This window comes from Zingiber officinale, chromosome 1B (assembly GCF_018446385.1).
Source record: "Zingiber officinale cultivar Zhangliang chromosome 1B, Zo_v1.1, whole genome shotgun sequence".
In the NCBI taxonomy this organism is placed as follows: Eukaryota; Viridiplantae; Streptophyta; class Magnoliopsida; order Zingiberales; family Zingiberaceae; genus Zingiber; species Zingiber officinale.
This window is the reverse complement of record NC_055986.1, coordinates 159,370,522-159,386,999: the sequence shown is the minus strand read 5'-3', so window position 1 is coordinate 159,386,999 and position 16,478 is coordinate 159,370,522. Positions and strand designations below refer to the sequence as shown.

Sequence of the window (16,478 nt, the reverse complement as noted above, 5' to 3'; positions counted from 1 at the left end):
TCCATTTCGACGAATATCTTTAAAACTCAATATATTTCTTTGGGATTTAGGGGAATATAAAACGTAATCGATAAAAATTTTATTTCTTTGGATAAAAGGATGCTAACTCTTCCAGAACCTTCAATCATTTTTATACTACCATGCACATATAATATGTACACTTGTATCATTTATTACCAAAGAGATAAGGAATTTCTTATCCTAAGAATAGTGTGTGACGCACTATCTACAAGACATGTTTTGTCATCATTAATGGAGAGTTCACTTTTAGGAAACTCCATTTTTTTTTTTTTTGAGATTTGGTAAATCTAATAAATAAAATAAGAATGATATAAAATATATTATTGTTTACCAACCAAAGTAATACTTTTGAATATTAGGGACTCTAGCTTTCTTCTCCCAATAACAACCTTCTTTCTTTGTCAGAGTCTCGTGCTAATAACATATTATAAAAGCAACAGAATAACCACTAGAGAGAAGACATGAGGAGAGGGAAAAGAGAGAATCCTTGTTACCTTTGGCCAAAATGATATTTACAATTCCCTATTTATAGGGTGAGTAGATACATTCAACATTAAAGTTAAATACATTTGAACAAATCAAAGAGTTATATACATTACGTTGGTAAAATATATTCATCTAACATTGATAAGATATATTCATCTTACACTTTGGATATGCTCACTTGATTCATTGGATATTGAAGATAGCTTCAAATTTATGGCATTCACATACCTTCATAATAACCCTCACTTTTTTATGATTTTCACATGTTTCTTTCTTCTCTTAAGCATATAAATATCGACGGCACAATCTCTCTTTTTTGTTTTTTTTTTTTGGCTCTCTCTCTCTCTCTTTTCATTGTACTATTTATGGCACCGTGGTGAAGGCAATCTCCATTTTCATCAGAATGTCGACCTCGATATCCAACTCGACGGTAATTTTTTTTACCACATCATCAATGTTTTAACTATAATTTGAATATAAAACAATCATTGCACAATCAACATGGAGATTTTGAGAAAACCTCCTTGAAACAGCTATTCACCTAAAAGGATTTAGAATATTGCTCGAATCTATTGATGCCTTCTATATCAAAAACAACCTATACAAAGAAACTAAGAGGATAAATAATCCAACTGATGGTTCTTTCTTCTTTAAAAGAACGAGAATTCTTTTAGGACTCTATTGATCAGTTTTCTATTGATTGTATAGCAAAACAACTTGTAAAAGTCATCGAGAAGATTTATATCGATTTAAAAAAATCATTAAGGAGTTTTAAAAAAAACTCTTTGATGGCTATTTTCACAAAACAAGGATGATATTTTTTATTATCTTATATCAAAAATTGCTGAATGGCTATCAAGGAGATTTTGCAAAAACTCCTATGGACGTACGAGGAACAAGAAAAATGAATAGAAGGCCATAGCTTTTTTTATGCATAATAAAGTAAGATTATGGGGATAAGAAAATTATGACCGATGAAAATGATGACTTAATTGCTAGAGTTTTATGCTATCTTATTTACAGGAATTTTTCCTCTAAATGGGGAGTGTAATCAAAGGATGCTGGACTTCTGGGCTGGCCGTCGCGTGTACTTTCCGATTTATCCTGGTGGCCGGTGGGAAACTTCCGTGGGACCGGGCAGGTCACCTCAGAGATAGTCAATGAGGCTAACTGAGATTATCATTTTTTTTTTTAATTGCTAGAGTTTTCACACAGCTTGGTGGGAAAAAAAAATCATAGCTTTGGGTGTTCCAACTTACATTTACAAGATTAGTTAGGGAAGTAATATGAAGTTAATGAGACCTACTATTTAGGGTGAAGAAGTTGTATATGATGGGTATTATCATTAGATAGGGGTGGCCTTGAATAAGCAAATACAAACTATGGGCATGATTTGAAAATTAAAATGATGAATCAGATACTATTAAATCTAGAGCGACGGTTCAACCAATGTTGGGGCTGCTAGGATGGTAAATTCTACTTTTGTATTACCATAGGGTGACATTTCGGCCCTATGAGAGTTTTCCATTGGTCAAAAATTTATACAAATACGTCGTAGCTGAGAATCGAATCATAGATATCTAAGTGATAACTTGACACTCTTCTGCTGCACCGTAGTTAAGGATTGAACCATTTATGCACAGTTCAAAAATTAGTTAAGCAAAAGGGAGGAGAAAAAATGACTATAAATAATTAAAATAATAATAAATCAGATAACAGCAAACTTAGATGACCGTCCAGTACAATCAGAATTTTCCTCCGCCACCAACTACAAATAATTAAACCTTTAGGATAAAATACTCACAAATAGATATGACTCTTCTAAAACTATTGACAATAGTCTTTAAGAAGATTATTAGTGTCGGTTAGACAACATAAACAACAATCGTATTTTCTTCTTGGTGCTACTTTAAGCTTTTGAATATGGCAGTTTGAAGTGGTACAAATTAGTGATTTTATGATTGTAAGTTGGGATTTTATTTTAGATTATTTAAAAAAAATAAATGAGAGGATTTTTGTCTATTGATGGGGAACTTAAGATGGGAAGAGTGAGAGATTATAAATAACTAAAATACACAATTCTTCCAAATCTATCGACAATAATTTATTAGAAAATTGTTAGTTTCTCATGACAACATAAACAACGGAGACCAAATTCTCTTTCTCTTTGCTACTATTTAAGTTTTTATTTTGACAGTTTTGAGGGGTACAAATTTAGTCTTTAAAAATGAATTAGAATTTAATTTTAGATTATTTTTTTATAAAAAACAATAAATGAGTGTTGATAGGGAATTTGAGAATTTGAACGAGTGTACAAGTATAAACACAACCTTAACAATTATGATGGCCCTTTTTGTTTTGGCATGCTCTAATTGGTAGATTTTCTTGTTCAAAGTTAAAAAAAAAAAATGGTACCAAAAGCCTAGTGCATGCCTTCTCAAAGAATGAACAATTAACTGGACTAGAGTATTAAAGTTTTTTTTGTAGATTGAAATGTTGTTTGGGTATCATCGATCGTTCAAACATCTCAAGTATTTATGAGATTAAAATTCTGTCCATTTTCAAAATGTATAATGAGATTGAAACTTGTGTTTAAAATATTAAATTGGTCTCACAATAAAAGATCATTGTCCCTCTCTAGACCCGACCCCGGGTCCAGCTCGAGTCGGGTCCATAACCAGGTCAACGGGTCAATTGCCTATTGACCCGGTTCACCGGGCTAAATCGGAATCGAAACCGGCCCGGCAAGTTGCCAGGTTTGTTCCGATTCCTTAAGTGCAAAACTGCTGGTTCGCCCGTCGGTTCAACAGATTTTTTTTATCGTTAGCCGGCAGTTCCTAGTCACTGGAATTGCTGGTTAACCGGCGATTCCTAGTCACTGGAACTATCGGTTAACCGGCAGTTTCCAGCCGTTGAGAGAGGAGTGGGGGATTTTTTTTGGATATTTTTTTCAACAGTTAAGATCATTTGACTGTTTTTTGATCAATGACTATGATTTAGTGTTTGTTACTATCCAAACTCTACAAATAGAGAGCTTATTTCATCATTTTCACACACATCTTCTCTACTCTTAATCTCAATTTCGTATTCTCTATATGTTTTCATCTTCATTTCTACGCACTTAATTTTCAATTTTCAATTACAATGGAAGAAGAACGTGGAGGTGCATCATCTCGAGCTTAGAAGGGAAAGAAAATAGTAAATTCACGGGAGGAGGACCCCAATATTCAATCCACTGATGATGAGATCGAGCACCTTTTGAATCCAACACCTGACACACAAGGAAGTATCTATGTAATTACTTCTAAGGTTCGGGAAATTCCTCCTCTAAAGTCTTATATTTTCACTAAACATTTTGAGAAGGTTACTCTTCTGTCGGGAGAAATGCGTGCAAAATGTAAACATTGCAATGCTTCCTACAAATTCTAAGTCGACGGCGGCTATGGGTCATTGAAACGACATGTATAAATGAAGTATCTAACGGAATATGGACTCGACCGTTTTCAAACACAATTATCAATATTTTCTTCAACTAGTGGTAGTACTAATTCCAATTTATTTTTATATTCGGATAATAAATTAAGAGAATCATTATCTAAATTTGTTTCCATAAAACATCTTTCTTTTAGTTTTGGATCTAAATGTACATTTGAAGATTTTTGTAAACCACTACAAAAAAAACAGGATTGCCGACGGAATTTTCCATCGTAATTCCGTCGGTATAGTAGTTTAGTGACGGAATTACGACGAAAATTTAGTTGTCGGAAGGAAATAGGTCGGAAACGGGTATACCGACGGAATTTCAATTCCATCGGTATTTACCAACGGAATTTCAATTCCGTCGGTATTTACCAACGGAATTTATAGTTCCGTAGCAAAATATACCGACGGAAATAATGTTCCGTCGGTAAATCATGCCGGAAACAGTGCTTCCGATGGTAGCGTTTACCGACGGAAATGTTGTTTCCGTCGGTGTTTTACCGACGGGAAAACTGTTTCCGTCGATAAATAATTTACGATAATTACCGACGGAATACCAATTCCGTCGGTATTCCGTCGGAAAAATAAAAAAAATATAAAGACAAAAATTATATTCCTTTTTTACCATGTTTACAATCCATATATATAGTAAACCATCACAGATAATGACATTGTATACATACAAACAATCATATCCATACAATCACATACAAACAATCATATCCACACTTACAAATACATTTCATACATCCTAATAATTCATACATTTATTTCATACAATCCATACAAACATAAATAAACTATAACATCCATACAAACAAGCTAATATAAATAGAAACACTCACATCATCTACACCAAATAAAATCTAAATAAATCACAAAAATAGAAACAAACCAAACTATCTAAATATTTATATCTAAATCCAAATTTACAGAATCAGATATTTAAATACATACCATGATAGAAAATACTTCATATAATACATCCACATACAATAGAAAATCCTACAGAAAGTAAAATACAATAGAATATAATCAGATTTATGAATACGATAAAATTTTTATAGTAATTTATGTATAACTAATTTTGATACCTGAATAGAAATGAGCAGATGATGATGACAGTGATAATCAATATGTTAATAGGAACTCCTGAAACATATAATAATATAATATTTAGAAATGTGCAAATTAAAATATCAAAACAGAATAAATATTTTTTGTAATGCTATAATGAAATGTTGAAACCTCAAAAAAAAATATGATGCATGCCTTAACTATTCATGATTAGATCTCTCAAAAATACACAAATAAACAAAGAAGAATGTTAATAATTATAACTGAGTGGGAAATACTACTTACAAAAGGATGATCCCTCCAATACTCTGGTAAAGACTTTCTCTAGAAACTGTTACAATGACACTCATCAAATATACAAGAAAGTAAGTGAAAGTTATGCACTAAAAAAGTATAATGTTTGACTAATTTTATATGTCAACAAAAAAAGATACCTAGATCATATTTTGAATATCTATTGGTGGTAACGAATTGTTCCTGAGAAAATGTAATACAAGTAGAGGTGAGCATATTATAATTAATATCAACATAGAATAAATATAGTTTGCATGTTTTATAAGTGATAAACAAAAATGGTAAGTTGTAGTTGCACAAACCTTATCAGAGTCTTGAGTCTCTTGTAGAAGAAGAACTTGGACGGGCCCTGTCTCTAAGATCTCAGATGATTTGGAAGTCTTGGAAATTGATGAGCCTATTATAGTTAGTTATAAGCTGACACTATTCTCTGAAACAATTTTAGATTCAAAAGCTACTAGATTATTCCGTTGGGAGAAGGATAAGGTGAAGATATTTTTACAAAGAGATGAATGTAGAATGAAGCGAAAGAGGTACAACATTGAATATGCAATAAATTTTGCAGATATGATAGCAAAGGATTTATTGTTGAATAAGCCCTTTGCTATCACATTTGTAAAATTCGTTGCATATTCAATGTTGTACCTCTTTTGCTTCGTTCGACCTTCATCTATTTGTAAGAATAGTTTCACTTTATCATTCTCCCAATAAAATAATTTGTTAGCTTTTGAATTTAAAATTATTCCAGAGGATAGTGTCAGCTTATAGCTAACTATGTTCGATTACTACCTATACCTAGTTTGGATTTCGGCTGCATCAGAAGATGTAGTAACGATAATTAATATTAACAACCAAGAAATAAAATCTCAAACATAAAAAGAACAATCTCATAAAATTAGACATGCATTTCTACTAACAGAACTATAGTATCCTCAATCTTCTAGTTACATTAGGCATATCCACCGTGATCGATTGATCAAACCTTCCGACACAGTCGCTGACCACTTGCTAGAGGCCAACACAGCCGTCGACCGCTTGCTGGCGCCCGACATAATCGCGTGGTCACTTGCTGGTGGTCGGCACAGCCGCAGGCCACTTGCTAGCAGATGACACAGCAGCTTGCTAGTGGTCGGCACAGCTATCGGCCCTTGCTAGCGAACGACACAACCATCAACTACTTGCTAGCGGCGACATAGCCATCTACGGCTGGCTAGCGGTCGGCACAGCCATCGACTGCTTGCTAGTGGCCGGCACAGCAGTCGGCCACTTGCTGGCTGCTGGCAAAGCCCCTAGCTTCGTGCTGGCGGCCGGCAAAGCCGACAGCTTCGTGCTAGCAGCCGGCAAAGCTACCAGCCACGTGCTGGCAGCCGAAAAAGCCGCAAGCCGTGTGCTCACCGCCGACAAAGCTACCAGCTACGTGCTGGCGGCCGACGGGGGTTGGGAAGGGGAGAAAATGGCTCGAGAAGGAGTGAACTTACCTGAAGATCATCGGAGAGGAGAGATCGTGCCGGAATCGCGGAAGAGGAGAAAGACGAGCACGCGAGATGAGAAGGGTCAGTGCCCTAATTTTATTTTCGGAATTACCGACGGAATCTAATTTCCATCGGCGATTACCGACGGAAGCTACTTTCCGTCGGAGATTACCGACGGAAATTAGATTCCGTCGGAGATTACCGACGGAAATTAGATTCCGTCGGTAATCCTATTGTTTCCCGAGATTATTTTTCAGAATTACCGACGGAATCTAATTTCCGTCGGTAAGCTCCGACGGAATCTAATTTCCGTCGGTAATCTCCGACGGAAATTAAATTCCGTCGGTAATTCTATTGTTTTCCCGATAATAAATAGTTTTTATCATTTTATCGACGGAAATTTAATTCCGTTGAAAAATAATACCAACGGAAATTATATTTCCGTCGGTAATTTCTAAAAATACCGACGGAATTCAAATTTCCGTCGGTAATACCAGAATATTACCGACGGAAGTTGAATCCGTCGGTAATATTAAAATATACCAACAGAATCAGATTCCGTCGGTATATTTCGTCGGTAAACCTGATTAACAATCTCTTAATCCATGTGCTAAATGTGTTCTTAGGACTACATTGACTCGTACAATTAAAAAATTAGTAAAACAAGAAAAAATAATTTAATTGATGAATTTAGTAAATTAGATAATAAAGTTTCTCGATGTTTCGATATTTGGAGTGATTATTGGTAAACACATTTGTATATGAGTGTGACTTGCCATTGGATCGATAACTCTTAGGGTTCGTTTGGTTCAAGTTATCATGTATAACCTTGGTTATAAGTAATAAAACATAACCAAATATTGGTTGGTTCAATGTAGGTAACGCAACAAAAACTTATTTGTTTGAAGGTTTTAATGAATAACCTAGTTTAATATTTTACTATATTACCCTTAGTAACAAAACCAACTATACATAATAATAATAATAATAATAATAATAATAATATTATTATTATTATTATTATTATTATTATTTAAACTCTATTTTTTTTTACTTTTTCTTTTCCATGTTTTTCTTTATTTTTATATATTTTTTTATTTTGTTTGTTTGTTTTTCATTTATTTAAAGTTTTTTTTTACTTTTAAAGATTTTTTTTACTTTTTTTATTTCTAATTTTTTTTTTACTTTTTTTTTACTTTTTTTATTTTTTTACTTTTTATTTATTTATTTTTTACGTGTTTTTTTTTTGTTTTTTTAATTTTTTTTATGGTTTTTTAACTTTTTGTAGTATTTTTTTTTTTACATTTTTCCTAATTTTTAATTTTTTTTTATGTTTTTTCTATTTTTTTAATTTTTTAAAGTTTTTAAACAAATTTTTTATTTTTTTTTAATTTTTTATGGTTTTTTATTTTTTTACGTTTTTAATTTTTTTTATATATTTTCCATTTTTTTCTTTACGTTTTTTTCTTTTTTTTTCACATTTTTCTCTTATCCGAGGATATTTTAGATAAAAAAAATTCGTTAACCCCGGAATCAAGAAAAATCTCAGTTTCCCGAGATTTTTCGATTCCTAGTTGCATACCCCTTTTATTGACGTGTCGGGCATGAAACATTACTCGAGAATCATCGATTACCTAAATCAAACAGTATTTTTGTTGATAACCTTGGATAGATAATTAAGGTTATCAAGAATAACCCCCAACCAAACGTACCCTTAGAGCCTCCAAAAAAAATTGTTAGATTATAGAGTTTTTGATAAATCACATAATGCTTATTATGTTTAATTTTAGAAGAATATGGATTAAATCATAAAATATTTTCAATATGATTAGATAATGCTAGTTCTAATACCGTTTATATATATGATCTAAAATTTGTTTGTCAATTTATTATTGATGGTTTATTTTTTCATATTTATTATGTATGCCATATTTTAAATTTATGTATTCAAGATGAATTAAAAATTTCAGAAAATTATATTAAACCAATTAGAATTATAATTTCTTATTTATAATGTCATCCATTTATAATAAAACAATAGTAGATTTTGTCAAACTAATGGAATGAAACCTAAAAAATTTCCGTACCAACACATTGGAATTCAACATACCAATTATTACAAGATTCATTTCAATATAAAGAATTATTATATTTATTTTTTGCATAAAATATTAATACTAATATATATTTATTTTCACAATAATGGAATATTTGTAGTAGTATTTGTGAAATTTTAAAAGTATTTAATGATGCAACCGAAAATTTTTCGATATTTATTATCCCACTTAATTAGTTTTAGAAAACTTTTCTAATATAGTATTAGTTTTAAATAAACATATTAATAATGAATCTTTATCTTCTTGTATCTTAGCTATAAAAGTTAAATGGAAAAAATATTTTTATTTTATTCCTAAAATTTATTTAATTGTATTTACTTTAGTTCCTAAATTTAATATTATATAATGTTAGAATTTATTTTTATGATATTTATAATTAATATTATGCAAAATATGGAACACAAATTAATATTTTTGAAATACAACAAACTATTAGTAGTAATTTAAAATTTATAAAAATATAATTTTTATTAAAAGAACAGATGAAACGTCTACGAGGATCCTCAAGTTCCACACAGGAACTTGAGAATTATTTTACGACTTATTTTGATTTTAATAAGCAGATAACGAAAATTTTGATATCTTAAAGTGGTGGTCATAGAAGGCTCAAAGCTTTCCCGTACTCTTCGTGATCGTCAAAAATTTTTTAACTTGTCCAATGCCAACTGTTGCTATGGAGCAGACGTTCAGTGTTGACAGCAACATATTAGATGAACGACGATCAACTCTATCTACTGACTCATTGGAACCCGAAGCATTACTGGACGATTGTACAGAGCTAAGAAAAGAATCCAAGAAATATAACTTTCAAATGATAAATTGAAGATTTTGATATTGAATGAATGAATACAACAAGAACGGAAAATAGAAGTGAATGACAATGTAAAATGGTAAAAATGTAAAAGAATTACGTAAACTTTGATTCCTCTATATTCTAAGAGGATATGTAGATAACTTAAATATGTGCAAGTTCTTTTTAAAAATAATTTTTATTTTTTTTAATATAATAATTTTGAATTATAATAAATTATGAATTGAACCGTTATGAATCATAAATAATGAGTGGTAATTATTTTGGACAATTAAGATTAAAGACCTATCTAAATCCACGATTCTAAGGCATCAAATAGTCATTTTCGAACCATGATCAGATGTATCCCTCTCCAAACATCCGCAGAAGTAGAGCTGCGATCGATGCAAGAAGAGACTGAAGTTTATTATTCAACGGCCTCCCTGACCTCAAAAACAAACACACACAAAGGCGCTCCTACAGTCTACAGGTAAAGTCATCGGAATTGACGGCTTTACCTTCTCCCACCCACCTTGTCTCTCTCTCTCTCCCTCTTAGTTGCCACATTTTACTATTGGTTTCTTCTATCTCTCTCTCACAGAGCTGCCCATGTCCCCCATTTGACTTGTGTAAAGCAAAAGCGACTAATGATGCTGCAACCCCCAGATACAGAGGAGAGAGAACCAAAGAGCATGGAGATTCCCTCAGCGAGGAGAGGAAGAGGAGTCGTCACGAGGTATTGCGTATCGTATCTAGACGTCGTGTTGTCTTCTTGGGACGCCTTTTGCTTTACAAAGGTCAATTCTTTTTTATTTTTTTTCTTCATCTAGTCTTTGCAATTTTCTCTCGGCGTTAAAATTTCAATTTTTAGAAATGGTAATTCAGAAAAACTTGATCTTGACTTTGGATTCTTGTTGAATTAATGTTTGTGGGCAGGGTGGCAGCAGCGGGTCACATGCGCTTCTCTGCCAAAAGCGAGAAGCTTTGGGTATTCGAGCCTTTCGGCTCGCTTCTATTTATCTGTTTTCCAAGCTCCAACACCGGCACGCACTCGCCCCAACGTAGCAGCAGCATCCACAGCCCCACCTTCCTTCCTCCCTCGGTCTCTTCCCTTCTCCCGGCTGTCAACGCGAAACAAAAAGAGCTCCACACGAAGTTTCCTCTCATCTCTCCCCTTCCTCCCTCCCCAAATCCATTACAAAAGCCGGAGAAGAGGAGCCCACGACCTTCGCCCCTTCCATCTTTGTTTCTTTATCCGCATCCCTGAAACCGTCCGTGGTTGTATCGCTGAGGCAAAGGTGCGTCTTCTTTCCCCTCCCCTCTACTGCTTCTCTGATTTAGCCGTCTACATGGATTGCGTGCGGTTCTTAGGGTTTCTATTGTTGCCGGAGATGTGAGAAAGACGCGATTTTGCTAGCAAATAGCTGTGGAAAGAGAGTATTCTTTTGGATTTTTCTCTCTCTCTCGACTTTTCTTGCTTTTTGCTACGAAAAATCGGAAAGCGGTTTAGAAAAGTTGTGATTTTGGATGATTCATGCGTTAGGGTTTCTGGTGCTCGTGGAATTTGTGGTAACAAAGGGCATAGTCAAGTGGGTCTAAAACAGTATTGATTTCTTTCATCTTGTTTTTTTTTTCTGTTTGTGATGAGTAGTAAGAAAAACCAGGCAGATAGAAGACTTCAATCTTTGGTTCTTATGTTCTTGCCAGTATAACTTCGGTGGTTCTTCGTACTCCTTAGTCGATTATACCGTTTATTTGAAGAGAGTGTTGGGATTGATGAAGTTTTTTTTTTCTATAACATATAATTTCATTTTTTCCCCCTCAAATGATTAGGCATTGCAATTGCATCTGGTTATCCTGTTCTTGCTCCACTCTGTAAATTTTCTTCTTGTGATTAACCATGACTTTTGAGTGTTTATTTTTGCTCAATTTTTTCTCATCCAGAATTTCAATAGTCTTTTTTTCTTGCTTTATAAATTTCTTACCTTTTATCTCCTTGTAGATGGAACAAAAGATGGTGGATATCGTAGCCGGAAAAAACAGGAAGAGAAAAGCAAACGAAGCAACTCATACGATTCCTTTCTTATTAGATGAGCTGAACGAAGATCTACTTGAGAGAGTTCTCTCCTGGCTTCCTGCTTCAAGCCTCTTTCGTCTTGGTTCGGTGTGCAAGCGATGGAGATCTGTTGCCACTTCTGAGACATTTCATATCGCATGCTCTCAAATACCTTCCAGAGAACCATGGTTTCTTATGGTCGATCATGAATTCGAAGACCTGGTTGTTTACGATACCAGCGAAAGGAACTGGAAGAGCTTCACTCATCGTACTTGCAACCCAAAAGGCCACAATCGCAAGGCCATTCCTGTGGCTGCATCTGGTGGCCTGGTGTGCTACCGCACTGGCTCTGGTGGATTCTTCGTGTGCAATCTTCTAACAGGATCCTGCCGTGAGCTCCCGCCGCCAGCCGGCCAAGGTAGTGAGAGCCATACTTTACACGCCATTGCCATGTATTCTTCTTCAACCAAGCCAACTTTCTTCAAGATTGTACTAGTCTTGGGGAAACCACCAAACCTTGTCTGCAGAGTCTTTGATTCAGCGAGGTCTACGTGGGAAGATGAAATCACATTGCTTGAGAAAGCTGATAGTTCCTCAGAGTCTCAAATTATGGGAGAAGAGATTTTCTACTTCCTCAGTAAAGCAGGAGATGTGGTTGCCACAAACATGCAGAGGAGCCCCTCTAAACAATACTCATCCGTCCTCATCACAGAAAACAGCGAACAGGTTGTATATTTCCTCAGCGAGACCGGAACTGTTGTGGCTTGTAATCTAACTCAGAAAACATTCTTCGAGTACCCTAGAATTCTGCCGATCTACTTTGAGTACTCAATAGATGTGGTTGGTTGCAAGGGAGAGATGCTAGTTGTCGTCATGTCTGAATTCCTGGAAACTGCGAGCCTGAGGGTCTGGAAGTTCTCCAAGGAAGACAAATCGTGGAAGCAAGTAGCCGCCATGCCGCCGGCAATGTCACATGAGTTCCACGGGCAGAAGATGGACATAAACTGCACCTCATACCAGGATGTGATCTTCATATGTGCCAGTTCGAGCGAAAGCAGCAGATACATAATGTTCAGCATGGAAGACGAGGAGTGGGTAGAGTTGCCAAGATGTAATGTGAACGGGAAACCCAGGGAGTTCATGTCTGCCATCTCGTTCGAGCCAAGAGTGGAAGCTACTGTCTGACTGCAGATGATTGTTTTTTTTTTTCAATGGCTATTTCTATCGATTTGATTTCTTGATTCTAAGATTTGCAAATTGTTTGTTGTTGTGTGCTGATCTTAGGCCATGCATCCACTGTATATTTTTCATTATGGTGCATTTGAATCCATCTTCTTTTGCCCATGGAAAGGCTGGTTCCTGTTACAGGGAATCTCTTAGTTCAACCTTTACCCTGTGAATCTCCATGGTTTGGTTTCCCCTTCAAAAGAAAAGAGCCTCGCCTGCTTTGGAGGCTTTATGTTATCCTGTGAAGCACTATCAGATACTCTTTTAAAGTGACTAAGAAGAATCAATCTGTAGACTGAGTCTGCTCTGTGTAATTTCTCTAAGCTAGGTGGATACTTGATTCTTGCAACATCCTGGAAATTCCAATTATTTTCAATTGTATACATTATTCTAATGGGCATGGAGAACCACATGAAGAACCCTAGTGGGGTCTGATTCTGAGAAAGCAATGGTTATTGGAGAGCCTAGTGATCCTGCTTTAGCAATACCTTGTTTTGCTGTAGATAGCTTTTGCAAGTGCAAGGATGGTCCTGAAAATGACCTTCGCTTGTAGATGCTAAGCATGCTCTGCTAAAGTTTTGCTTCTTAAATGCTGATATACTTCACCTCTTCGGTTTACAGTACAAGCATTTTGTATTTGCCATATCAATTGTTTTGAGCAGAACTATTGCAAGTATAAACAGCTATGGATCAGACCAAGTGATGGTCTTGGTACAGGTTATAAATTGCTTTGAAGATTCTAAACTTTGAACGTACCATACTTTTGCTGCTAAAATATGCAGAATGCATACTCAAAGTGTGACGAGTTAAACATCAGTAAATTTTGTGTTCGGTCATTGTTGGTACGGTAAACAGGGCCTTGTAGCATGTATAGTATATTAAACTCATTATTAATTATACTTTTAACACCATTTCACAGAAGTAAACAGGGTCTTATAGCATGTATATTAAACTCATTATTAATTATACTTTTAACACCATTTCACAGAAGTAAACAGGGTCTTATAGCATGTATATTAAACTCATTATTAATTATACTTTTAACACCATTTCACAGAAGTAAACAGGGCCTTATAGCATGTATATTAAACTCATTATTAATTATACTTTTAACACCATTTCACAGCCTCTGGCGATCTATTCTATCACCACTTTTTTCTTTAAAAAGAAAAAATAAAATCTGTTCGCATCTATCTTTTCTCTCACACTAGCACATCACATGGTAACCTTTCTTCCTCGCTTATGTCTCTGATCAAACATTTCTTTTCTTCTTGCAGATTCTTCTTTCCTTCGACATTTGTTTTTCTCATCACATCCTTTTATTTTCCTGCTATTATTTGCTCAAATTTGTTTCAACAAATGGATGTTAACCCTTTTAGCATTCTAGATTGCTGTTTTTTTTTTCTTTTTTATTTCATTCTTTTTATGTTGAGCAAGTTAGCTATTAGTTAGATATCAAATGCAAATGCCTAACATTCGCCACCAAGGCTATAAAATACAATGATCATAAGGCCAAAGTGGAACTCAATGATACACCACACGACACCAAAATTGACAAATATCCATCTTATATAATCCTTAGGTCATGGAAGTCCACTATAAGCTTTCTAAAGAAAGGAAGGATTCCTTAGTCTTGCTACGGTTATCTATGAGAACAATTAGACAATTTATTTGCTATGGCTGAGAAGGGTGGACGTAGAGGGGTGGCTACTTATGGATTCCTTAGGGTTGTACTAGTGACACATTGACTTTAAAAATGCCTTTTATTATTAGCTTTCATTATGCATTAGTTTTTGCAGTGATCATCAATGCCAAAAACCAATAATAAGTGTGTGTAATCATTTTCTAGGGTTCTGCCCATAAACAAAGTATATTAATTCTCTTATGCAATACTTATAGGACAATACTAAATGATTAAAATCTGACCGGTTAAAAAATTATTATTAAGAATATTCAAGTAAAATTATCTCTCTTTATATTCATAATTAATTACAATTTAAGATAGTATACATTGTAATTCATTTTCTAACGGGCCATATTCTAGCCAATAAAATTTACCGATACTTATAATACTTTCAACCGAATGGACTAGCTGCACGTATCCTATATGAATAAAATTTAATGAATTATTCTCCAACATTCCCACCTACGTATTTATATTATTGAAACTTTCAACAACTTCAAGCCAGATCCAATTAAGCTTGATCTGTCTCATCCTTACCACTTAATTTTGCTCATTAAATAGAGTTTACCTAACCCGTTTGTCAAACATAAAAACTAGGGTAATTTCTCAGAACGCATCTAAAGTTTCTAAATGCCCAATAACGCACCTAATTTTTATCTTGCACAAATAGTACATCGCATTCTTATTTTACCCTTCCCACCAGCAGTTGATCACATTTATCCGTGCCACAATTTAAAAAAAAATAATTCTTTTTTTTTGTTCGGATACATGAAGTAACATTGAGCTCCGTTCTCTCACAAAACACATATTCCGGTGGAATTTCAACAGAGTATAAATACTGTGGGGAAGATTAAACCCTACAAGATAATCAAAAACTTCAGCGCAGCTAGAACTTTGAAGAGTCAGTGTTCTTCGAAGAAAACTGATTAAGGTATTTGATATTTTCTTATCGATTCTATTCAAGATTATCTCATGTATGTATTATATCGGATATCGTTCTTGTTTATTTGTTTATTTATGTAGCTTATAATAGAAAAGATTATTCTAGGATTCTTTTATCGTCCATTTCTATGTAGTTGAGGTTTTTATAAAGTTGACGCGGTAAATACAATCATCTTATTGCAAATGATTAGTTTATTTATATGAGATATTATATGATGATAGGGTTCTCCAACTTTTTAGTAGTATTTTTTGTTTTTTACAACTTGGTGTTGGAATTTTTAAAACCTGAAAGATGTACAATAGTTCCAAACTGTAATACAGTGGTGCTGAGCATTATATTCCAGCATCACCACAGTGGTGTTAAACTTTCTTTTGTAGTACTGGAATATAAATTCCAGCACCATGTCAGTGGTGATGATTTAAAAATTCAGCATCATAAAACAGTAGTGTCAATTGACATGAAATCACAACTTCGTTTATGAGGCTCGGGACCATACTTGAATATCATATCTACCTTCTTCGTACTTCTCTTTTATTCTATTTCAAATTTTTAGAAATCCAAATCTCTTAGCTCCATTAATGAGTTTCGGTCAAAATTCATTGACCGACTTATCAAATTCCGATCAGAATCATTCCAAATAATATAAGTTTCTGAAGTGTCACGAAGTCTATATCTACCCGGAGATATCAGCTTATAGTCATGAACAACAATGATAAAATTTTTTTTTCAAAGTTTTAGACTAAGGGAATTGTCACTTACATATAATGTATCTTAGGAATGTTAGAATCAAGTATGGACACCATAAATACTTTATATACACTTATCTCTTTC

At 34.1% G+C, this 16,478-nt stretch overlaps 1 protein-coding gene across 1 annotated transcript; it reads left to right on the top strand.

Annotated features, from left to right (window-relative positions):
• The first annotated feature begins 10,683 nt into the window (after window positions 1-10,683).
• Window positions 10,684-13,178, top strand: LOC121986263 (F-box only protein 13-like). Its single transcript, XM_042540134.1, has 2 exons — window positions 10,684-11,035; window positions 11,740-13,178. Exon 2 carries the CDS (start codon window positions 11,740-11,742, stop codon window positions 12,976-12,978), a length of 1,239 nt encoding a protein of 412 aa, XP_042396068.1. The 5' UTR covers window positions 10,684-11,035; the 3' UTR covers window positions 12,979-13,178.
• The last annotated feature ends 3,300 nt before the right edge of the window (window positions 13,179-16,478 follow it).

What these genes read in the sequence shown, in the direction of transcription:
- LOC121986263 (XM_042540134.1), top strand. Translation starts at nt 11,740, where the DNA reads ATGGAACAAAAGATGGTGGATATCGTAGCCGGAAAAAACAGGAAGAGA.